Consider the following 23,313-nt stretch of genomic DNA (forward strand, 5'->3'; position numbering starts at 1 on the left):
AAAAAAAAAAAAAAAAAAAAGCTCTGTTGCTCGATGTTTGCAATCTACTCAAACTGTGGACCATGGAAAAAGGTATTCAAAGTTTAAATGATATTCATTACTGAAAAATATTCAATGGCACATGTACCGCCTGCAGAATTCCGTTCTTATGCCTTACGGTAACACGGAGAAAGTAAAGCCTTGACATATGGCAAGTCTGGAAATCAGGAACTAAGCATAACAGGTCAAACGCAGACAGTCCTGGCGCAATTTCTGGGGCTCCTTTCAAGTGACAGCTCTCAAAATCAATATCAAGAATACAGTTTTTGGAAGCAATATTGTAGGTCTGATCAGCTTGTGATTGAACCTGTTCCCACGGCACAGCAGCGAAGTTCAGAAAGCTCCCTGCGCCCTTTTCATTTTCATGCATGATTTTTACGTCTGGAACTGCTAGGTTGATTTTTTTTGTCTGAACCAGAGCCAAACTTTTGATGCCTTTAAATAACAGAGTCTCCACTCTAAAAGCGTCGTTGTTGAATCCGATTTCCTTCATTAAGGACACAAGAGAACAATAGTGGTCTTGAAAGGTTTTGATTACTATGGTCTCGAAAGACTCCAATTCATCGGATTTCTTTTGCCCCATGTCATCTACGTACTCGTCAAAGAAGCACATATCGTGACTGAACTCAATTGGAATTGGATGCTTTTTCGATCGAATGGTAATCAGCAACAAATCACAAGTTATGGACCTTGGTTCGGGTGGCGTTTGCTTCCCTTCACGCAAATCATATGCATAAGAAAGTTCTATTGGCACTCTAACTTTTGTATTGTAGCCCTGCAATGGATTCCGGAATTGCCGGGGAGGCACGTATGGAATCTTGAGCGAGGCCTTTGGTGTAGCGAGAGAAATCGTGCCCAATATTTTGGAAAACCCGGTGATGGTCTTTTTGCGGTAGGCACTGACGTGTTGATAAAATTTTGTGCCAGAAGCTTTGATATTGTGACCCTTTTTATAACTTCCAGAACATATGTACATATGCTTTAGTTTGTCTACGACCAGTGCACCCGATGTAGACGTTCGTGAAGTGGTCAGATTAAACGGGGTCAAGGGAAGCGAAGAAGACCCAGTTTTTGCTTCAAGTCTCATTCTTTCACGCACTAGCATGCCCTCTTCAATTTTTTGTTCGACTGTCTTTAAATATGCCCGGTAATATGCGTCAATCTTCAGTTCATAAACTTCCTTGTATTCTGGAAACACAGAGTAAGGAAGCACTCGTAAAGGAACGCTTGTTTCCCGTGCTAAGACATACTTATCCTTATCGACTTTATGATTGTACTGTGAAGCACGTCCCATGACTCTGGCAGACACAGAATAGCCAATAAAGGAGTCCATGAAAGACAAGTCTTTGATCTGATTTTCATCATGTATCGGAAAGCGTTTCGATGAGCTCAAATTGAACGCTCTCCCTAGAGTAGGAAGTAAGGTACAATGAGCATCCAAATTATGAGCATCACAATTGTCATCCAAGAGACGTTCTGGAATGCGGAACGAGAAAAACCTTTTATAGGTGGTATGTGGCCGAAATAGCCTCTTAACGTCAATTGAAAGTTGTGTATAATCCCATGGATCTGTATCGCCTTCACACCAATCATGAGGGTCTCCACTGTCAGTAACAAGACGGTCTATGTTCGCATAAGACCAGGATGCGAACAAGTCGAGCATATTCAAGAATTTGACGACCGTGGGTGGATTAAGAGAGTCTTTCGCGCCATTTCCCAGCTGAACCACACAGAGTATACCTTCGAAAGCAACGTAGACCATATCAAATGGTATTGGCTCCTTGAACTGATTTTCAATGGTTACGTATCCATGAATATAGTCCCCTTGTTTATATTCGGTATGTGATGGGTCAATTAAATTAGGAATAACACCCTTTTGGCAAACCTCTTCAGTAAAGAAGACCTTGATATCCAAGTTATTTGCCATGGGGTTATTTGACTCTGCTAAATTGTCCAAGTTGTGTACGTGGGCTAGAACTGTGGATTCCCAGTAATCGGCTGAGTTTTGATTGAAAGTTTGGGTGATTCCCTCCTCCAATTCGGGCATTGCGGGGAACGGAAACGACAAAAGACTGGGATTTTGAGGTAGTGTTGTATGAACAGGAGTCACTCCTCCTGAATTCAACGGAGACATCTCGTAAAGTGGGGGGTCTTCCTTGAAGTTTTCCTCATTTGGTATCAATTTCTTGGAAATGGTCGACTCGAACATATGATAAGATGGTAAGATAGAGTTGATAAGCAGGTCATCGTCCTGCCTCCGGCTTTCTTGACTGCGAGCCAGCGCAATAGGAGACACAGCTGAAAGATCGTCTGACATTAGTGTGCCACAATCAAGACTTTGGGTTTTCTGATAATACCTTGAATATATATAGATCGGGTGCAGGATCCGATACACAATGAGATGAGCCTAGATGGGATCCACCGGGATTATGCTCCAGCAAGCTAAAATCGGAACGCATCCCGAAAAAGTTCCTTTTCTCAAATTTTGTTTATTGTTCCCGTATATGCTGGTTTTCTTGTTGTAAGGCTTTATGAAGCATGTACCGAAAAGGCTTTCCAATTTCTTTCTCCCCCTTCTCAATTCGCAATTCTTATCATTTGGAGCTTTGGGGGTAGCTTTGGAATCCAAAATCCATAAAGCTTAAGTTTTATATTTCACAAAATTGATACTCATTCAAAATTTTGCACTTGCAAAAAAAAGAAAGTACTGGGAAACAAAAACTACTTGGGCAATTCGAAGAAGCTGGCAATCGAACCACTTGCTTCGTTTACACCTTCAAACATATTGATTGTTCCAAATGCGAACGTACTTGTTTATTGTATGCACAATAAGACAAAACAAAACCAAAAAAAAATGACTGACTTTGAGAGATTGCTAAAAGCGACAACCCAGAAAGGTGCTACTTATGAGTGCATCGGAAATATTCGGTTTGGCTCTGTTACCATCAGAGCAGGTGTATGTCAATTCCTGTATGTGGCACGATGAATAGATATAACTGGTTGTGACCTCTTCCCAGCAAAATAATTGCTCAACAAGCCTTCTTACTCGAGCTAAACTAGTGCATTGTTGATCAGGATGATAGCCGGGGCGCAAAGTCTAGCGATTATTGTCAGAAGTTAAGCACATCGCACAGCATGTCAGAATAGAGCATCATCTTACAAACCGATGGGTTGTCACGAGCAAGCCAATTTTAAAACAAAAGCAAGGTCCTCAACGTAGTCGCATCTTACTTGGATTCCGAGTAATTTTTCGGGGAAAAAATATCCAAAATAAAGATGATAAATGAATGAAGTTTGCCGGAATACAACCGATGATGACTGGCGCAGCGGAGAACTCGACCTTTTTTTGGGCTGTTTGAAAGAAGTTTCCATGTACACTTCACATAGAAGACAGGTGTGATGCAAATTTGCTGTCAAACTAGACACTAGGTGGACCATGTTGCTTAGACATTGGCAAGACGCGACAAAACAATGGAAACGGGATCATAAAAATATGGCGGGGGTTTTGCAAAGAGGGATGGAATCGATCACTTGGGCCAACATACTACTTCTCTATGCTGATGGACAAAAACGCGTGTGATTATTGCGGATGAACTCGATCAAGAAAATGCTTGGTTGAGTGTCAAATTCTAAGTGTGAGGCATATGAACGGAGTTGACCATAAGTAAGCTTGTAATTTATCTCACAACGATAAAAAGTCGTATTTTAAAGGACTTGTATGCTGAAATTATAGTTAGCTGCTAGCAGTACTGGAGCAAGTTCTACAAAACCGGAATGAACTATTTGTGAAGGGCAGCTCCTACTAAATCCAAAAAAAAAAAACAAGGCCAAATGACCGATACGATCATTGACACCCGGATTAACTGAAGGGCCCTAGACTTTTAAGAAAAAATGTAGCTTCTCACCGCAAACTTGAAAAGCACCTTTTCCCTGTTTGCTTTAGTAATCCACATTTACAAGACCTGCATCTTCTCTTGACGTTGCTCTCTATGCGTATCCAAGATCAGATGAACTCAAAACTTTAGAGAGCAATATTGATTTTAATTAACATCAAGAGTTATACGAGTCCAATGCAGCAGTCCACAGCTCATGGTGACATGAAAGCGAAGGTCAATCGGATTTATTTCATGCGGTGAGGTGATGACTTTCTATTCTGTCAAAGAGAAGATAAGCGAAAAAACGCCCGCACCCGTGCCGATGCAGGTCACCTAGTGGGTGCACACAGTGGACTGGACTGGAGACGATGAAAAGGTGACCCTGCCCACCTTATATATCACCTTTTCGCTGGCTCTGGAATCTGCTCGCTAGTACATAGTTCCTCCAGAACTCCAGCAATGCATATTCCATTTACATCACCGCGTGGTTCGTCAACACAATACCATATAAACGTCTCTTGCTTATCAGTTGCCACCTATCTTGTGGCTTTAGGCGGGATTTGTCAGGCAATAGTTGTGCCGAAATTTAGTGACCAGCAAGCTCTTCATTTTGCTATTCTGGGATCTCAAGAAAAATATCTGCTTGATAATAAAAATGATCCTGTTGGAGATAATCTTGGCCAGCCCGATTTGAACCCTTCGAAGGATCATCTTGCTGTAGGTGTACATGGAATGGTGGCATGCGATGTCCCTCTTTGCTCTCAAATGGGCAGGGACATCCTCCGAAAAGGCGGAAACGCCGCAGACGCCGCTGTCACTGTTGCTCTCTGTATCGGTAGTATCAACTCGCATTCTTCGGGCATTGGTGGCGGAAGCTATATTGTCAGTACAAAAGGAAACGAGTCTCTTTCCATCGATGCTAGAGAAATAGCTCCGGCAAAAGCACACAAAAACATGTATCAAGGCATACCTCTTTTATCGCAGTTTGGCGGCTTGGCAGTAGCAGTTCCAGGGGAGTTGGCAGGCTTGTATGAGCTCTTTTCGCTCCATGGATCAGGCAACCTCACATGGGCGGAGTTGTTTCAGCCAGTAATTGAATTGAACGAGGAAGGCTGGGATGCCCCCCAAATATGGACCAGAGCACTCTACAAAATACATGAAATGCTTCTTTCACGCGTTCAGGCTTTGAAGGATTCGTGGGATTTCGTTTTCAAAGAAGGAGGCTCTGGGTTGGTGGAGATAGGAGACCGCTTGAAGCGTCCTGCCCTTGCTAAAACTCTCCGCATAATTGCCCAAAATGGTTCGGCAGATGCTTTCTATGACCCTGAAGGTCCTATAGCGCCTAGTCTTGTTGATGCAAGTAGAAAGCTAGGCGGGATTATCGAAACGCTGGATTTTGCCAGCTACTCCGTGAATGTATCAGAGGCTCTTCTGTATGAATTCATACACGAGGACGAACATTACGAGATCCTTACCACAAAAGGCGCTTCTTCCGGTATTGCGTTGGTAGCTGGCCTTAATTTCTATTCTACTCTTGATCTTCATTCCAAGGAGTTAGGAAAGCAACCCGAGCTTCAAACACACCGCCTCATCGAAGCAATGAAGTGGGCAGCAGCAGCTAGATCAAATCTAGGAGATGTGAACGAAACCTACTACGAAGAAATTGTAGAGAGGTATGGGGACCAGAAGTGGGCCGAGAATATCATTCACCAGAAAAAGTACTCTGATGATCGAACTTTTCCGTGGAAACACTATGAGCCTTTATATGAAATCAGTGGGAAGCACGGAACGTCCCATTTTTCCATTGTGGACAAAGAAGGCGGGGCGGTCGGTATGACAACCACTGTGAATTTGCTTTTCGGCTCACTGGTCTATGATAATCGCACAGGAATATTCTTGAACAATGAAATGGACGATTTCTCCCAACCGAATAGAAGAAATGCCTTTGACTTGTCGCCGTCTACTCTCAATTTCGTTGGTCCACATAAACGTCCTCTTTCACTGATGGCACCCAGCATCGTAAAGAAAAACGGCGAAATTGAGTTTACGCTCGGCTGCGCTGGGGGTTCCAGAATTTCCACAGCAATACTTCAGGCTATTGTGCGAATCATTTATTGGAATATTCCACTTCTTGAAACCATAGCCTTGCCAAGAATCCATCACCAGCTTATTCCAGAGTGTACCATGGTGGAAAATATCGAGCTTTTCGAGGGGGAATACATGCCTCTCCAAATTGCATCAGCTTTGGAGAAGAAGAATCACACTCTTTACGAATCTGGCGCGCTCACTGCAATGAATGCCATTAAACGGGTAAATGGCCAATGGGAAGGCGTCAGTGACTATTGGCGCAAGCGCGGGCAGGCTAGCGGCTACTAGTCTTAGGGCAATCAGCTAGTGGCTGGCAAATTCTTGAAATTCAGTCAATATCTATGTTTCGGCCATTCCAAATGTTTTTTTTTTTCTTTTTCATATGAATTGTACAAACAGAATTTCAGATGAAACATTCGAATTTCATTTGGTGTCAAGGAGAGCCCAATCACAGATTCGGAAATAGCACACATCACGGATGGCCGGCATGACCTCATTTGAGACAAATTGACGCTAGTGCGGGCGGACGGAGCTTTCACCCCTGCATGCAGTATGATTTGTGGGGGTGTTTTCGACGGCTGGTTAAAGGGTGTACAAACTACTCTCGTGTTTTGGTAAAGAGACACCTGCAAGTGTACAACACAACTCGAAATTAATGAAGAAATGTGCCATTTTTAACTAATTGAATAAAAAAAAAGAAAGATGTTCATGTGTGTTGCAACGGAACCCGTCGGCACGTTCACTCACTTCCCTTCTTTCCCATTGGTCTGATACTGCGGCATCAAACTCCGAGGAAAAATCTGCGGGTTTTCGGAAAGTACAGGATGGAGCCTGCATGAACTGCCCTCCCCAGATTTCGGAGCTGTGGTCCGGTCACTCGGGTATTTAATCTGGGCCCGCCCCACCACAATTCTACCTTATTGCCTCAATTCATTTCGAAACCCCGTTCAATTATTTATTAGCCCATACATTCTTCCGCAAATCTTGTTTTTCTTTGAAAAACCCCTTATTTATTCCTTATTTATTTCTGCAACGGAGTCTTCACTTGTTCTCGTCTTTTTTACCCCAACCTTCGAAATCATGACCACATTCCAATACCAAGATAAATTGAAGAAATTGCCAATTCCAGATTTGGAAAAGACATGCAGCAACTACTTGAATGTATTAAAGCCGCTTCAGACGGAAAAGGAGCACGAGAAGACAGTGGAAGCAGTACAGAAATTCTTGAAAAGAGGAATTGGCCGGTACTTGGACACTGAATTGCGGAGCTACGCAGAGTCCAGAAACTCATACATTGAGCAATTTTGGTATGACTCATACTTGAACTATGACTCCCCTGTGGTGCTCAACTTGAATCCCTTTTTTCTTTTGGAAGACGATCCATTCAATAACGAGGCGACGTGCGTTAATCCCCAGGTTAAACGTGCGGTTTCCTTAACGGTTTCTTCTTTGAAATTCATCCAGGCCTTGAAGAACGAAACTTTTCCAGTTGACACTCAAAGAAACGGAGAGCCTCTTTGCATGTACCAATACTCAAAGTTGTTCGGAGCTTCGCGGATCCCGACGGCTGAAGGATGTGTGATGCAAAGTGACCCGAACTCAAACCACATTATTGTCATGAGCAAATCTCAATTTTATTGGTTTGATGTTTTGGATGACCAGAACAACTTGCTTATGACGGAACAAGACTTGATTGTGAACTTCACCTCTATCATTAATGACTCCTTGAAAACACCTATCAATGAGGTTGCCAAGTCGTCTTTCGGTGTTTTGACTACAGAGAATAGACGAATTTGGGCGCAAATCCGGGCGTCCCCCACTATTACCGAAAACAAAAACAACAACGAAATTTTGTCTATCATTGACTCAGCTTTGTTTGTGATTTGCTTGGATGACATTGTCTTGAATGACTTGAGTGAGTTGTCGAAGAATATGTTGTGTGGGCTTTCAATCCTCGACAAGGGTGTGCAAGTAGGGACTTGTACCAATAGATGGTACGATAAGTTGCAAATCATTGTCACTCAGAACGGAAAAGCTGGTATTAACTTTGAGCACACTGGTGTTGATGGACATACAGTCTTGAGATTCGTCAGCGACATATACACGGACTCGATTTTGTCGTTTGCGCAGTCTATAAATTCCAACACTCCATCCTTATGGACAGATCACAAGTCCAAGAGCATTGCCGAAAATGGAGATTTTGTCACAATTCCAAGAAAACTTGAATGGGATCTCACCTCAAATTTGTCTCTTGCTCTAAGATTCGGAGAGACTAGACTCTCGGATTTGATCAACCAAAACGAGTTCAAACACTTGGAGTTCAAGAATTATGGTTCATTCACTATAAAGAAAATGAAGTACAGTCCTGACGCATTCGTGCAAATGGCATTCCAAGCCTCATACTATGCGTTGTATGGGAAGGTCGAGTGCACATACGAACCAGCAATGACGAAAAACTTCTTTCATGGGAGAACTGAAGCTATCAGAACTGTGAGTCAAGAATCTAACTTCTTTGTCAGAAAGTTTTTTGACCCAAATTTCCCTGATAAAGAAAAGTTGAAAGTGCTTTCAGATGCTTGTATGAAACATACTGAGCAAACAAAGAGGTGCTCTGCTGGAGAGGGTGTCGATAGACATTTGTTTGCTTTGTTTTGCATCTGGAAACGCTACGTGGCACAAGCTGAAGGGAAAGAGTCTATAACGGCAACAAGAATGGACGAAACTGACAGCCGTGCCACATTTACTACAGAGACTGAGAGCGATTCATCTGAACATACTGTGGGTGGGAATGATCACGAGAGCTCCAATGTGATTTTGGGAGAGTTGCCTGAGATTTTTGCCGACAATGGCTGGGACAAATTGAACAATACAATTCTTTCCACTTCAAACTGTGGAAACCCATCATTAAGACTTTTCGGTTTTGGTCCAGTCAGCGCTAATGGGTTTGGTATTGGATATATCATCAAGGATGATTCTATCTCCATTTGTGCTTCATCCAAACACAGACAAACTGAACGTTTCTTGGTCACGCTTGAGTCCTATTTGATTGAGATCTACAGGATCTTCAAGGAGGTGAATAGCAAATCTGATGTGGTGGCACCTATTGATACCAAGATTGAATCTGGTGGATACAGTTCTTCCGTACCACCAGTTGTGACCAGAGCGCCAATTCCGAAGAGACGTGAGCCATTGAACACTTTGTTTGGAGGATACGGCTATTTCGATATTGGGGATGACGAAATAAAGTCGCGAGGCGAAACACCAGAGCCACCTTTCTTAGGGAAGTTGGTCAGCCAGTTTTCCGTTAGAGATATCGAGCGCAAGCTCAGACTTTCGGAGTATTAGGAAATATTACATATTCAAACACAATTTATTTATTCAACTATGCTACCATATCTAAATTCCAAATGTTCCCTGATTCAAAGCAGCCCTTAAGTTAGCTTTGTTTGGCTTTGAATTTTTTTTGAAAGCATTTGCGCTTGGCATGTTCATCATTGTTAATTCACTCGCAGAAGGTTTGCCTCTTTCTGGGGGAGCGTTTGTTTGATAGTTTTGGGGATAGTAAGGTCTTCCATGTGGCGGGTAGTGCATCGTGGGAGGTGAAGCATACCCATGTCCTTGGGGTGGATGCAGATAGAAACTCTGAGGTGACATTTGATAAAATTGGGGTGTATGATGTCCTTGGGGATGGCCAGACTGTGGATACTGAGGTTGACCCAGGATTGCTGGCGAGGGACGAAAATACCCATGTTGAGGTGCCACTGAGTGCAGTGGCATTGGCTGTGGTGCCATTGAGTGGAGTGGCATAGGCTGAGGTGGCATTGATTGCGCTGGTGTTGACCGAGCTGGCATCGAGTGGGATTGCATGGTTTGAGGTGTCATTGACTGTCCTGTCATTGAATGTCCTGTCATTGAATGTCCTGGAAATGACTGTCCTGGAAATGGCTGAGCTGGCAATGACTGAGCTGGCAATGACTGAGCTGGCATGGGTTGGGCTGGCACAGGTTGTCCTGGTATGGGTTGTTCTGGCAATGAATCAGCCTGCCTCAATGGTGATCGTGACTTACCAAAAGTTGAATGAAAGTCTGAGGTGTCATTCTGAGAACTATGGGACACTATACCTGACTCAACCCGGAGTCCGGCACTTTTAGCTTGCAGTCCTTTAAACTGTCCCACCGAAGATAAAATGTCTGCATGATAATGTTCAGATCGGTGATTATGGGATAACCCCGATGGATATTGGCCATGGTTACTTTGTTCGGCTTGGACAATGTGCTCACCTGGTGGATTTTCAAAAGGAGTTTCACCTCTTGATTTATTATTCATACGAGAGTATTCCCCATTTGGCTGATCCTCATCTCTCAAAATCTTCACAGTGCCACCATCATAAACAGATTCATCAACATAATTCCCCGAGACTGGTGTGTAGTTTGTTGATTTCACGTCCACTTGAGATACTGCTGATTGCCCAGTGTGATGTTGGTTCAAAAGTTGCTCGTTGACTGAACTTTTAGTCGCGAGATGTACATCATTTTGGATGAAGTGCACTTGATTCTGGTCGTTGGAAGAAAGATCTTTGAGTTCTTGTTGAGTGATCGAAGCATTTTCTCTCGACTGAGAACGTTCGAAAAAAGATGTCTCATGGTGTGTTTGCGGCTTTGCTTCCATGGAATTTTGGTGAGATCTGTCCATTAGATCTGGTGATTCGGGATGGACACTCAAATGAAACTCAGGGCCCGAGGTGTCATACCCACTTGCAATAAAAGCATTGTCTCTGGAATTCTGTACAACGTGCGGAGCTGCATCATCATTGACATATCCAGAATATTGCTCAGCTGGCTGACTTACAGAAGTAGCACTTGCATGTTGATACAAATCGTCAGACTCCAGGATAACGGAGAATTCTGGTTGGTTATTTATGAAAGAGGGAGGAGGGCCATCGGGAATGTTACCCATCATTAGCTCCCAATCTTTTCTTTTCAGCTTCTTCTTTTTCTTTTTCTCCTCTCTTCTTTCAGAAACTGAATTATTCTCTGCCTCTATTAGATCTGCTGAAGGGATGATGTCAGTTTTGAAATCTTTTTGATTTCTTCCCGTGGGATCAGACTTTTTTGATGCAAATAATGGTTGCGTAAAATCTTTATCGGGGTACGATTGATCCAATGAATGCTTTTGAGATCGATGATACGCGTACTCCGGATCCTTTTGCGGCATGAAAGAATTCTCTCCATCTTCCAAGCTAACATGATTTTGACTGTAATCCCCAGTTTTGTAACCTTCAACATACTCATTTGATGCTGTGATAGCTACAGATGTCAGTGGTGAAAGCAAAGCCGAACTTTGCTGATTCTCGATAGTATCTGGAGGCGAATGAAGAGCAGGTAAATCCTTGTCGCGTCCTGGGAAGTAATCATCATGCGGGTGATCATGATATCTTACCATTGGCAGATCATTATGGGTTCTCTGATTATGTCCAATTGGCTTCAGCCCCCGATGATTAGCTTCCTCAAGTACCAAATAATTGTCAAAAGGCTCGGAGGTTCCATCTTTTTGGGTATAATCAAACACAGTATCATAACTTTCATACGGTTCTTGATATTGTTCTTGGGTTCCAGGCGGTTTTGACACGTCTATTTCACTATTATCAGATCCTTCGAAAGCATTTCCATACTTCTGGTCGTGATGTTTTCCGCCAGCCCTTTGGGATTCTGAATTCTTTGGAAATTTCTTCCTTGGGATGTCCGCCTGCTTTCGCGGCACTTCCAAAGGTGGGGGTGGAGGTCTGTTTGTACCCTTTTTGGGAGGAAAAACCATTCTCTCACTGAAGCTTTGGGAGAACCCATCACTGTGGTCAGACAAAGGGGAACGAGCTTTCTCATATCTATAGCTCTCGAAATCATGATCGTCAAATGAAAATTGGTCATTTGAGAAGGACAAATCTGGAAGAGGCGATCGATGACGTGCTGGTGGAAGATGTGCTTCCTTCAATGGAACTGGAGGTGGGGGAAGTGGTTGCTGAAGTTTTAGGGTATTGACGTCTGGACGAACTTTGGGAAGGTGCGATTGTTTGGGTGTAGGTGGCAAGGGGCACTTTTTAGGAGAATCAGCAAAAACATCTTTCTTCGGGGACTTGAAAATGGAAATATACTCCTCAGGTTGAATGGTGGTTTCAGACAAGACCATCCACTTCTGAAAGCCACGCAATCCAGCTTCGACCACAATTGAGCGGCCAAATATAGATTTGATGTTTGAGGTCTGGTCAGAACCTAAGGAGGAGAGCCATGTCCAGATAAAGTAGTCTTGGAGAGTGACACTCGTGATTCTCACTTCTGAATACAAAGGAATATCCGGTTCCTCCAAATCTAAAGACTCTTGGGCCCACCCAGGATATAAACCAAATTCAGAGGGGATAGGATCGGCAGTCAAGCGTGAAATAACTCGCCTTGATTCCTCAGAGAACGTAGAGACAATATCAGCAGTAGACGGCTTTTGAAAAATGTTTTTCAAAATGGTAAAATTTTCGATCGAGAGGAAAAAGTCCTTCTTATCGAATGAAAGTGAGCGTCGAACTTTGCTGATTAGCTCATATGGGTCTTTGGATTTTCGGGTTGAGCGCACGCTTACACAAGGTATGGTAATTACTGACTTGACGGAGTTGCTGTTCTCTGGTGGCGGATAAGAGTTTGTTATAAGCAAGGATTGAAGCGTCTTGGGAAGATTTAAAGTATCTGCTTCTGTGTCCGGTAGCATTGCACGCAAGAACGAAAGGAGAAGATGAAACAAGCCATTGCACATTTGCTTCCACGCTTCAAGACCGTCTAGAAAGTCCCTCTCGGATATCAAAGTGGCGTCGTAGAATGCTGACGTGGATGAAGGTCTGCTTCTGAAAGCCCAGATACTGGCCATTTTTGCGACCTTTCTCCCGTTGAGATGGTTATACTGAGAGTTTGAGGCAATACTTATCATGAGGTCCAAAAAGTCATACACTATGGACGCATGTGACGATGACAGAAGGCATTTTGGCATGATCGTCAAGAATGCATCTTTTGGGTACCCTGCTTCATGCTCCTTCCGCTTAAACTCAAGATAAACGGGCCATCCGATGATTTCGCTATTCGGTAGCCTACACCAGAGGTACTTAAGGCCACAGATGAGCGTGAATTCATCAAAATCGTTCAAAATCGTGCGCACAATAGCCTTTTGGGAAGTATCCACCATCACTCCACCTGGGAAGATCCGTCGGAGCAACAAGTTGAGCTTTGTATCATCCACACGCGAACGAAAAGGGAGGAAAATATGCGGTGTTTTAGTTCCACGAGCTTTGAGCTCCGCAGTCATGATATGGAGAAGGCCTTGAAGCTTTCGGCGGGTTAATTGGCTATCTGAAATCAGTTGATGATTCCGCTCGTGCATTGCGGGGAGCACGGGGAGATCAAGGTCGTAATCTTTAGCCATGGCTGGCACCAATATGTACAGTAGATCAAGATGCAAGCAGACCAGAAGTGTCCTAGAAGAGTCTCTTGATGTTGAGTTGGTTTATGAAAGACGTAAAACTACTCATTGAGCCTAAGCCACTGGCTACGAGACAGGCATAAGGCATAGAGTAGCGAGGAATCTGGCGCACTATTACGAGGACGGCCTTGAATACATTTGATTAGGCGGGTCGAGAAAATAAAGAGATGACACAGATACAGCATATTATGTACTCATTTAATGTGCTATATGGCTCCTTGAGTCTATGCGGCATAGAGCTTTTTTGTTCACCCTCTAAACCTATTGCAAATATTGAATGGCGCAGTCTGTGAGAAGGCCTGACTAGAAAAAACAGTAAAAAAAGCGGAAAACGCGCGCATGGCTTAGAATAAGACTGATGCATCTTGTAGAATAATCAACAAGAACTTGATCGCAAGATACAATATTTTCAGCCATCACCTATATTTTTTACTGGGGGATAAATGGTTTGGGCTTGAGAATTCGTCCTTATTATTCTTGGAAAGAACTATATTAGACAGGAAATGGAAGTGTTCTAGGCGTCTTGCGCATTCCCAGGATCAGAATTTTACTTCTTCTGGAGATGTATTCAATATCTTGAATGTGATCTAGAGCACTGCTGGGAAAAATAATTCCGCGGCAGATTTGCTTGCGCTCTACACACATTAATCTCTGGTAACTGAAAGCGCCGAACACATGTCAGTTTTGATTTGAGTGTACTTCAGAATGAAACAAGGTACTCTCTACTTTCCGAATTAAGATAAAAACAAATGGATAGAATTGGAAAATTTTTCTTGTGGCCCAGGTCAAAAAAGTCTGGAAATATAGAGATCCCGTGAACAATAAATAAACTCTATGTTTTACTCTCTCTGGTCCTTATAGTTGGAATTGTCGCGCCAACATACCAGAATTAGGATTGTGGTGCTGTAGATCCGCCATGCTAGCAATGGGACGTAGATCATATCCTGAGATTTGCGTCTCCTGCTTGACATGCTGAAGATTCGAAGTACTGTTTACAGGCCGAAGATTGCCCTTATCATTCGGCTGCACGCCTAGCCCTGTATGATGACCGTTTGCCTGCGAGAACTGCCTGTTCATCACCAAACCAGTATCATATGGTATTTGGTCTCTGTGCTGGTGGTTGGGTACATTGGCCCCGTGAGTCAAGTCATGACTGTCATGAACATGAAGATCATTGACCACGCCACCAGTATTTACACCACCAGTGTTTAAACCACCGGCATTCAAACCACTAGCATTTAAACCATCAACACTCAAGTTGTTGGTGTTCATGTTGCTGTTGTTCAAACCATTTATGTTGTGAACACCAGGATTCAAATGTTCCAGACCGCTCATGACCATCAGCTCAACCGGTTTCGAAGGAGGAGGTGGATTGTTCATGATAGGAGGAACAGTTGTTGGTAGCGCCGAATAAGTTGGATCTGGATTCTTGCCGCCGTGGGCAAGAAACTCTGATTGGGAGATAATATTCTGAAGTTGCTGGTATCCCCCAAGGGAATTCAGGAGCGCAGGACAATCTTTGTGGTTGATTAAGATACCCTTTAACATCAGGATATGGCCTCGGAGCTGAGCCACTTGTGCAGTCAAGTCTCGATACCCATCAGAGTAGAAGGCTAACTCGCTCTCCATTTTGTTGAGCTGCTGTTTCTTTCTTTGCCTGCATTTCAAGGCAGCAACCCTATTTCTTTCTAAAAAGAGTTTTCTTTTCTCATCTTCGTCAAGCTCGTCGTCTTCAGTTTTCGCTTCCTTGGTCTCTTTTCTGGCCTCTGTTTTTACCTTTGTTGCTGGAGTTGTCTTTGAAGTCTTTTGGGCCTTAGCCTCAGTTTTTTGAGCATCGTTTTTGAGAGATCGTTTCTTTGATTTCAGGGGAGCGTCACTTTTCGAAGCCGCTACCTCATCCTTTTCAGTCGATTTCTCTTCTGGAATAGTTGGGTGTGTCTCTGTATTCGTAGAAGAAGATTGATTCGGAAAAGTTGCAGCCGTGTTCGTCGGAACGGAGCCGTTGTTACTGCTAGCAGCTGGCACATGGGGCACAGAGTGCCCGTTTTGGTCGACGTGCGGATTGTTCACAAGCCCCAAAAGTGTTTGCAAGCCTGGAGTCATTTGGCCGTTGCCCATAGCGTCTGGAAGATTGAAGTTGAACCCAGCGTGGTTCATACCACCGGGTGTCAATCCAGTTCGGAGGTTGGACTCGGTAGTTATAGTGCCAGATTTACGCATGTACATAGGGTAGGTTGGTTGCGCGTACTGACCCGTATGCTGCTCACTCGTGTTCCCTGTGCCCACACCATTAGTGGCGGTCAACAAACTGCTCCATAAGTTTGATCCGGGCGTCCCGGGACTGGCCATCCCAAGCCCGGGCAGTAGATGAATAGGTGGGAGCCTGCGGCCGCCAGGAGTGAATACAGGGGGCGTGAGAACAGGTAAACGCTCATTGTTTACGCTGCCGAAATTCAGAAGTCGAAGATTATGTTTGTTGCTACCCGCTCCTGTCCCTGGCTGCTGATCTTGTGGATTCAGGGTGGCGTTTCCATTGGTTTCGGTAGATTCAGCATCCATGGGAGCCACAGAATGTTGAGGCCTGATCTCTAGAACTTCCGACGACGTCCCCAGAGCGGAATTTCTATCTATCAGCAGTGAGTTTGGAGACACCATAGTTGTAGCCGTAGACTTTGCAGACACCTCTGGCACTGATGAGTTAAGCTTCTCATCATTCTTCCCCGTATGTGCATGAAGGAGATCCTTAGATGCAAAGGAATTTTCAAACAAATTGAGTTCGAGATCCAAGGGTGTTTTCAGCTGGAAGGTGTTAGTGTGTTGCGTTCGTAGGTTTCAGCTGAGATACGCTGTGAAAAGTTTTGTAAGTCTAAATCTTAAAATAGACCAGGCACAAATATTTCCACAACATGGGTGCCACCGATGGCAACTGCTTTTCTTTTATCACATATACATACATTGCTTGTCATGACGTCAAGTCGTTCTCGAACTTAGTTTGATTCCCACGGAGACTTGCTGAGTATTTTCGTTCCGTTCAAGCTTACGTCATTAGTCGAGATCCCGCATGCCGGCATCGTCGTAATTGCTGATTCTTACGTACAGGTCCCTTCGCCGAAGTTGCTTGAATCCAATACCTTAGTTCAAAGGCCTTTTTAAGCTTTGACATCATCGATGTCAGTTATTTGAGGACGTAAAACTTCATAGTCTAAGAAACTTAGGTTAGAAATTCTCACAAGTCATGTTTATTTATCTGAACAATGCAGGATATGTATAAAGATGTTAAATCCGGTCGCAGTAGTAGACACCGCGCTCAAAGTCGCGAAGTTCCATGTTACAAATCACTCAATAACTTCTTTAATCTCTTTCAATGCATCTTCTACCTTTTTCTTGTCGCTTTTTTCTTGCTCTTGGATTGAGGGATCTTTCGCAAGCTCTTCGGTCAATTCATCATCCACTTTCTTGGCCACAGGAGCAGCTTTCGGCGGGTTCTTCTTATCAATTTTTTGCGGCTCAGACGCAGCCAAAGGTTCAGGCAGACCCTCAGAACCGACGGAGGCTCTAAACTTTCTTTCATTTCTCTTGTCGCCATCCTCCCTGCTCCAGCCGGTTTTAAACAACGGACTCATGTCAAATTTTGGCAAAGGATGTGCCTCTGTGTTGAAAACGTACTCCGTGAGAGGTAATTTGTTGTCGTCGTCGAACAACAAGTATAGGTACTTTAAAGTTTCTGCAAGCCAAAAAGACTCCATGTTGTCAAGATACTTGGGTGGTGTAGAAGTCACATCTTTCAAAGACGTGTAAGTGACCTTTCCATCCTTTCCCTCCACGCGGGAATGAGTAACAAAGTTGCGAAATATTTCGTACCCCCATTGTCTGTACTTCTCGTCACCAGTGAGCTTGTACAAGTAAAAGAAAGACTCCACGGTCTCGGGTCTTTGTAGGTTGTGCCTGTCTGCGGGTTTAATATCGAAATCCTTAGTACTATCCACGTCCGTGTTGAAAACAACAATTTCGGGGGACAATCCGGTCTCAACTTCGCTGTACATTTTGTAGCATGTATGAGTCAATTCTTCGCCTAGTTTAAAATCACTTTCCTTGTCATCGTCCCAAAAGGGCAGTTTTCGAGCCTCTTTTAAGGTCAATCCATTAGTGGCTCCGAGTGCAAGAAGTCCGCCATAAAAACAAACAAGGTGGTCCATTTTCGGGGACAACGGGCCACCAATCCCTTTCTCAAGTTCTCCAATGAACGTGAGACTGTTGGGCTTCAGCTTTGAAACAAGGTGCTTTTTTACGCCTTCGACGGACTCTTTGTACATTTGCCAGTAGATAGGCTCTTCGTTTTTAGTTTGCAAAAATTGTTTCAAGAGATACTCATAGTAAGAGTCGCCTCGCGAGCCTAAGCGAATTAAGCTACCACGGTATTTTCCTGTGTCAGGGTGAACGTATATGGGAACAAGGCCATCTTCAGGCTTGTTTCCATCCAAAACTTGCATGACTTTTTCGGCATCGGTCCAGTATAGTTCCTCCCCAGTCAATTTGGCCAAGTATCGGAACTCCATTTGCAAAGTAGACACTTCTGCAGTTGAAGATGCTCCGCCATCGACATGGTTCTTGATACCTTTGCCCGTCAAAAGGTTCACGGACGAGAATGGGATACCAGAAGCGCTATCGAACCCACCTTTTAGTGCCTTGGCAAGTTCGGCAGCTCGCTCTAGAAAGATGTCATCATCAGAAAAGTGGAATGCAGACAAGAGCCCGCCCAACATCCGGATGGTAGTCTCAAAAACATTAACCCCATAGTCGAACTTGTAGTTGAGTTCTGTTTTTACCCAGTCCTTGGCCTTGGCAAACTCGGGTTTACAGTCCATGATCCACAAAGTATCTAAGGAGTCCACAATGAACCAGCCCAAGGGTTTTTTCCCCATGTTCTCTCCTTTCCCGCTGATGGGGTGAAACACGTCTTTTCCCCACGCATTTTCCTCATATGAGCGCCAAGACTCAAGGAATACTTCCCGTACTTCTTGCTTAGCTTGCGGCCAAGACGTTGCGGGCAGACGACCGAAAGTGGGAAGCGACACCGAGCCGAGGAAGAAGTAATACACTATGTAGAGTGCAATTGAAGATAGGGCCGCACGCGCAAGCATGACTTTCTTCGATTTCTTACGATCTTTAGATGGTGTGAAAGCAGATCTTTGCGAGGGCGGTTTATCTTTGTAGAGGGGGAGGGGCTGGTTTTTAGAAGACCGGCTGTATAAATTGAAGTCACCTTTTCTTCGCAAAAACGGATTCATCGGTGTGATTGGTACCGCTGTGGTGAGACAAATTAACACCACATTTTCTTCCTTTGCAGAAGGAGCGAGTCGCGCGACCTCTACTGCACTGATCGAATGGAGGTATATTGGAAGCCGCACTTGAGGTGATTAGGACATATATAGCATCAGGTACTTACATTAATGGCAGCAGAAAAACGGGTGGAGTGCAACAGATGCCAATATTTGATGAAGTGCTTTGAAACCATTCAATTTGTTAAATTTTTGTAGGTATTCTCATGGTTTGTAGTTCACGTCTCTGCGCGCGCAAGAATAGGGTACAACTGCGCCCCCAACTTGTGCACCGCCGTACCCTCATACATGGCACTCATCTGATGAAAATTATGGTCGTTTAAGATTATATTGACATAAGGAGATGAGGAAGTAGAGTGCTCCAATGAAGGAATCAGGATCGATTCAGATCAAAAACAAAGCGGTCGAGGCAATATGAGAGTCAAGGAATACGCAATTCTAGATCGGCTGTACCAGACTTTGGAATCTACCGGCTTGACACTCTAAAAATACACATACAAATAGGACCATAGAGAAGATTCTTTTGTATTTTGAATAACCTTGGTGAATTGACATTTTTTGGTTTTTAGTGATGAATTTTTTTTACTGAATTCGCAAAACTTTATTCGTGGATATACCGGAAGCAGTTCATGCTCTTACTCTCGGCAGCGAAACAGCCGATCCCTCGGCATAGATATTTCATTGTTTACGATATTGGCTTCCAATTTTCCTAAATTTTAAACATAAACCAAAACTGAAGCTTTTTTTCAATTATCAAGTGACTGTAGATTATCGTTTGCTCAAGGAGCGTTTTTAGAAAATGTCTCAATAATTCAAGTTTAAACTGAAATACGAGCGCCCATATGTTCTATACATCGCATGGATGTCGCATCTGGCCCGAACAACTATGCCGAACTACCTCTAAAAACTTCTGAAGGAAGAGGAATACACCAATTAACTTATCACAAAGCCTCTAAACATTAACAGTTTTGGCCCCTCAATCATCATAGAGTCGTTCTCAATCTCGGCTTGACAAATTCACGGGCCCGCCTCTTTCGACTAGAAAGAACGGTTCTCGGAACCTCAACTATTCTCGCTTGAATTTTGCAGACCATCATGTCCACTAATTCACCTGAAGACATGGGTCTGGATTTTCGGGCAAGTAGTGACCAGTTACCAACCAACAAATCCGGCAGGTCACGGAGGTCCAGAGCGTGCAAACATTGCCATGCTTTAAAAGTAAGATGCATTCCTGTGGACGAGGACGATCCAGCATCTTCTTGCGTAAGATGTCTCAACTCGAAGAAAGAATGTGAAATTGATTTCCTTGAACCGAAGAAGAGGAGAAAGAAAACAGCTAACAATCCTGAAAAAGATTCCGTGGCCGAACTTAAGAAGGAGATTGTGGCTCTTCAGTCAGAGGTTAAGTATTTGCGCCTGAGGCTGGCCTCAGAAATACCAGGTACTAAGGGAGCCGATAATGGTCGATTGAATAATCAAAACTCCACTCCATCGGCGTTGGACACACCTTCACCACCTTTCATGACGAAGGATGATCTCGAGAAGGAACTAGGCCTCCTATATGGAAGTGACTTATCTTTGAAAGACATATCAGACGAAATCAAGGAGTATACTACTCTAAGAGAGAATACATTGCAACATGTCGGTCCTATTGATGTCGTCTCACTTGGCATAACCGACTTAAACTCTGCCAAGATTCGCCTTGATATATATCGGAAAGTCTTGTATTCTTCACATCCTTATGTCAATGTTCCGGAGCACTTGTCCGTTGAAGACATGATGAAAACACAGCCTTTCTTGCTTAATGTCATTATAGCAATTACATCCATTGTGCGCAAAGATGATTCAAGTTTTCTGCAATCGTTGGCTCTCGAGAAACATGCTACTACTTCTGTCACACGCGAAATTTTAGTGAACGGCTCGAAGTCTGTAGAGTTGGTCAAATGTCTCATCCTTATGTCAGTGTGGTATAACACGCCAGAATTTTTCAAGGCAAGACGATACCATATCTTAAATCAGATGGCAGTTACTTTGCTCTACGACTTAGGCATAGTATCCCGGCAATCTTTCACATATTCTGGAGAGACAAAGACTATCAAGAAGTCGGAAGCCCTGTTTGATGACATTGAATACCGTGTTTTGATCTTGACGTTGTACTGCAGTACTGTTGGCTTTTGCTTGATTCTCAGACGGGCAATTTTTGTGAAGTGGACGACATACGTTGAGGAATGCTGTTCAGTCTTAGAATCTAACCCGGGGCAGCATTACAAAAATATAGCACTTTTCCTGAGGCTTACTCGAGAATTGGAAAAAGTCCATCACATTGTTCATTCACCTGATTGCTTTGTCACAAATCCAAAGATATCCGAATACACAATTACTGATCTTAACACCAGGTTACGAGCAATAGGAAATACATTGACCAAAGATAACCATATCTTGTTGGCGTACTACTATTCCATCGAGGCCTATCTTTCTCAGCCTCTGTCCGAAGACTTGCAGGTGCGGTCGACGGGCTTAAATTGTACGGAGAACCTCACCACAAGAACTTTGAATACAATTTCCCAATGCACATCATCTTGTCTCAAAGCAATGGATGAGTTCAACCAATTGACAGATGAACAAATAGCGGGGCTTCCGCTCTTTCACTTTACCAGATATATTTACACTGCTGGAATTCTTATGAGGCTACGGTACTTTATCTTGTCCTTGCCATCAAACATTGAGAAAGACTTGGTTCCTCGTTATGCAATTGTCTCTGTGCTGAATCTACACAAACGTATCAATGCAATTTCAATCGCCTATCCTACGAACTTCCTCATGAAGAAAATGAAGCTTGTTCTTCGGTTGTTCGTGCAGACATATGTAACTCAGGTCAACGAGCTTCTTACTCGCAACGAGGATGGCACTTCTAGCGAAATTCCGGCGCAAGTTTCAAATCCCGAGTACAAAGACATGAATAAATTAGCTCACTCAATACTCAGCTCATCTCAAGGAAATCAAATGGGGCAGAACTACTCTCGGGGAGTACATCTTGATTTATTATCTTATGCTGCTACAGAACACAGCAAGACAAATGGTGTAACCCTAAAGGGTGGAGATATGGCTGATAACTCAAACAAACCGGATTTGCCTCCCAGTAATGGCTTTACTGTGGAGACAGCAAAACATCCGGAAACTTTGCCCACATCTCTGGTCACAAACATTTCTCAGCTGCTCCCACCTATGCCTCAGCTTAGAAACAACCTAGGAAATAGAATGCGCGAGGGGATTGGCGCTCCATCTTCTGGCAGACTTGCAAACGGCGATGTGTTCCCGTTGCCCCCACTCCCGGTTAATACGCAACAATTTCTCCCCATTAATCATAATGATGCAGCGCCAGCTACTGACCTCACGAGTGAGTTCAGGGATCTGAACAAAGACATCTATGAGTTAGATGACGAGTTTTGGTCTAGTCTATTGACTACTGATGCCGATAGGTACTCTTTTGCACAAGATGTTCCACACGGCACAGAAAATGTGCTTTATAATATATTCAGCTAGCAGTCGTGCTCTGCTTTATTTCACATGTACGCCTAACACTTAATTTGCTAATGATATAATCACTTAGTTCTGACTTGTAAACAGTGGCGGGTTTATTTTGTCATGAATAAAACAAAAAAACCATGTCTGGCAAGATATAGACGCTGTCTGGCTTCCAAATATCAAGAGTCGCGTACGTCACACGTGCGATCGATCATACCTTCGCGCGGTCCAATCAATCTAATGAACTAGAGTCCAGATAGTCTCTCAATTGGCGTGTTCTGCAATGAACCCTAGTGAATCTCGCACAAGATTCAATGTTTTGGACATAGTCCGCGTTTTCGCTGGAATTTTACTCATCAACGCATTGGCCTCATGGTGGTTTACATCATCTCCTACATGGGGCTACACTGGCAAGTATATTGACCAAAGATATCTAAAGCATCGCCTTTTTGGCCGCCAAGTTACACTTACGCCTCAGGAGCTTCGCTTGCGGGATGGAACCGATACTAGTCTTCCAATATATATTGGTATTGGTGGCCGTGTGTATGATGTGACAGCCTCTCGTCATATATATGGGCCAAAGGGCCCTTATGCTTTTTTTAGTGGAAGAGATGCAGCGCGGGCATTCGTCACAGGATGTTTTCAAAAAGAGGACGAGTTCACTCACGATATTCGGGGTCTTGATCCTGAAGAGGCCAGGGCTGATATTCAGAGCTGGCAGGACTACTTTGAACGCAGTTCTAAATACTGGTATGTGGGGACAGTGATCCACGAGCCTTTAACCGGTGACCCACCCGCTCCATGTGATCATCAGAAATACCCTCATTACTAAGCTTGGTCACGAGCACCAGTTTATGAATAGCTAAGCCAACAAATTCTGTGAGCGAAAGAAATTGTTTGTTTTCATGCGAATAGAAATATTTTTTTATCGGCGT

General features: G+C 43.7%; 8 protein-coding genes across 8 annotated transcripts; 4 read left to right on the forward strand and 4 right to left on the reverse strand.

The window, feature by feature from the left end:
• Positions 1–97: 97 nt before the first annotated feature.
• METBIDRAFT_76420 (uncharacterized protein) lies at positions 98–2,498 on the reverse strand (the record flags this gene model as incomplete). Its single annotated transcript, XM_018858523.1, has 2 exons — positions 98–2,304; positions 2,483–2,498. The coding sequence occupies 2 exons, from the start codon at positions 2,496–2,498 to the stop codon at positions 98–100; spliced, it is 2,223 nt and encodes a 740-aa protein (XP_018713878.1).
• A 1,611-nt stretch (positions 2,499–4,109) lies between these two features.
• Positions 4,110–6,290, forward strand: CIS2 (gamma-glutamyltransferase; the record flags this gene model as incomplete). Its single annotated transcript, XM_018858525.1, has 2 exons — positions 4,110–4,148; positions 4,599–6,290. 2 exons carry the CDS (start codon positions 4,110–4,112, stop codon positions 6,288–6,290), a joined length of 1,731 nt encoding a protein of 576 aa, XP_018713879.1.
• Positions 6,291–7,082: 792 nt separating this feature from the next.
• Positions 7,083–9,347, forward strand: CTN1 (carnitine O-acetyltransferase; the record flags this gene model as incomplete). The annotated part of the gene is made up of 1 exon (XM_018858526.1): positions 7,083–9,347. The coding sequence occupies one exon, from the start codon at positions 7,083–7,085 to the stop codon at positions 9,345–9,347; it is 2,265 nt and encodes a 754-aa protein (XP_018713880.1).
• A 2,715-nt stretch (positions 9,348–12,062) lies between these two features.
• On the reverse strand, positions 12,063–13,457 carry MSB1 (Msb1p; the record flags this gene model as incomplete). The annotated part of the gene is made up of 1 exon (XM_018856699.1): positions 12,063–13,457. A coding segment is annotated over one exon (1,395 nt), but the record flags the coding sequence as incomplete, so codon positions are not given.
• A 549-nt stretch (positions 13,458–14,006) lies between these two features.
• Positions 14,007–16,480, reverse strand: SKO1 (Sko1p; the record flags this gene model as incomplete). Its single annotated transcript, XM_018859434.1, has 3 exons — positions 14,007–14,149; positions 14,399–16,313; positions 16,469–16,480. The coding sequence occupies 3 exons, from the start codon at positions 16,478–16,480 to the stop codon at positions 14,007–14,009; spliced, it is 2,070 nt and encodes a 689-aa protein (XP_018713882.1).
• Positions 16,481–16,849: 369 nt separating this feature from the next.
• MNS1 (mannosyl-oligosaccharide 1,2-alpha-mannosidase) lies at positions 16,850–18,802 on the reverse strand (the record flags this gene model as incomplete). The annotated part of the gene is made up of 1 exon (XM_018856923.1): positions 16,850–18,802. The coding sequence occupies one exon, from the start codon at positions 18,800–18,802 to the stop codon at positions 16,850–16,852; it is 1,953 nt and encodes a 650-aa protein (XP_018713883.1).
• A 1,170-nt stretch (positions 18,803–19,972) lies between these two features.
• On the forward strand, positions 19,973–22,396 carry WAR1 (War1p; the record flags this gene model as incomplete). Its single annotated transcript, XM_018856914.1, has 1 exon — positions 19,973–22,396. The coding sequence occupies one exon, from the start codon at positions 19,973–19,975 to the stop codon at positions 22,394–22,396; it is 2,424 nt and encodes an 807-aa protein (XP_018713884.1).
• METBIDRAFT_105077 (uncharacterized protein) lies at positions 22,361–23,262 on the forward strand. Its single transcript, XM_018853785.1, has one exon. The coding sequence runs from the start codon at positions 22,662–22,664 to the stop codon at positions 23,208–23,210; it is 549 nt and encodes a 182-aa protein (XP_018713885.1). The 5' UTR covers positions 22,361–22,661; the 3' UTR covers positions 23,211–23,262.
• The last annotated feature ends 51 nt before the right edge of the window (positions 23,263–23,313 follow it).

This window comes from Metschnikowia bicuspidata (genome assembly GCF_001664035.1).
Source record: "Metschnikowia bicuspidata var. bicuspidata NRRL YB-4993 chromosome Unknown METBIscaffold_1, whole genome shotgun sequence".
NCBI classification, from domain to species: domain Eukaryota; kingdom Fungi; phylum Ascomycota; class Pichiomycetes; order Serinales; family Metschnikowiaceae; genus Metschnikowia; species Metschnikowia bicuspidata.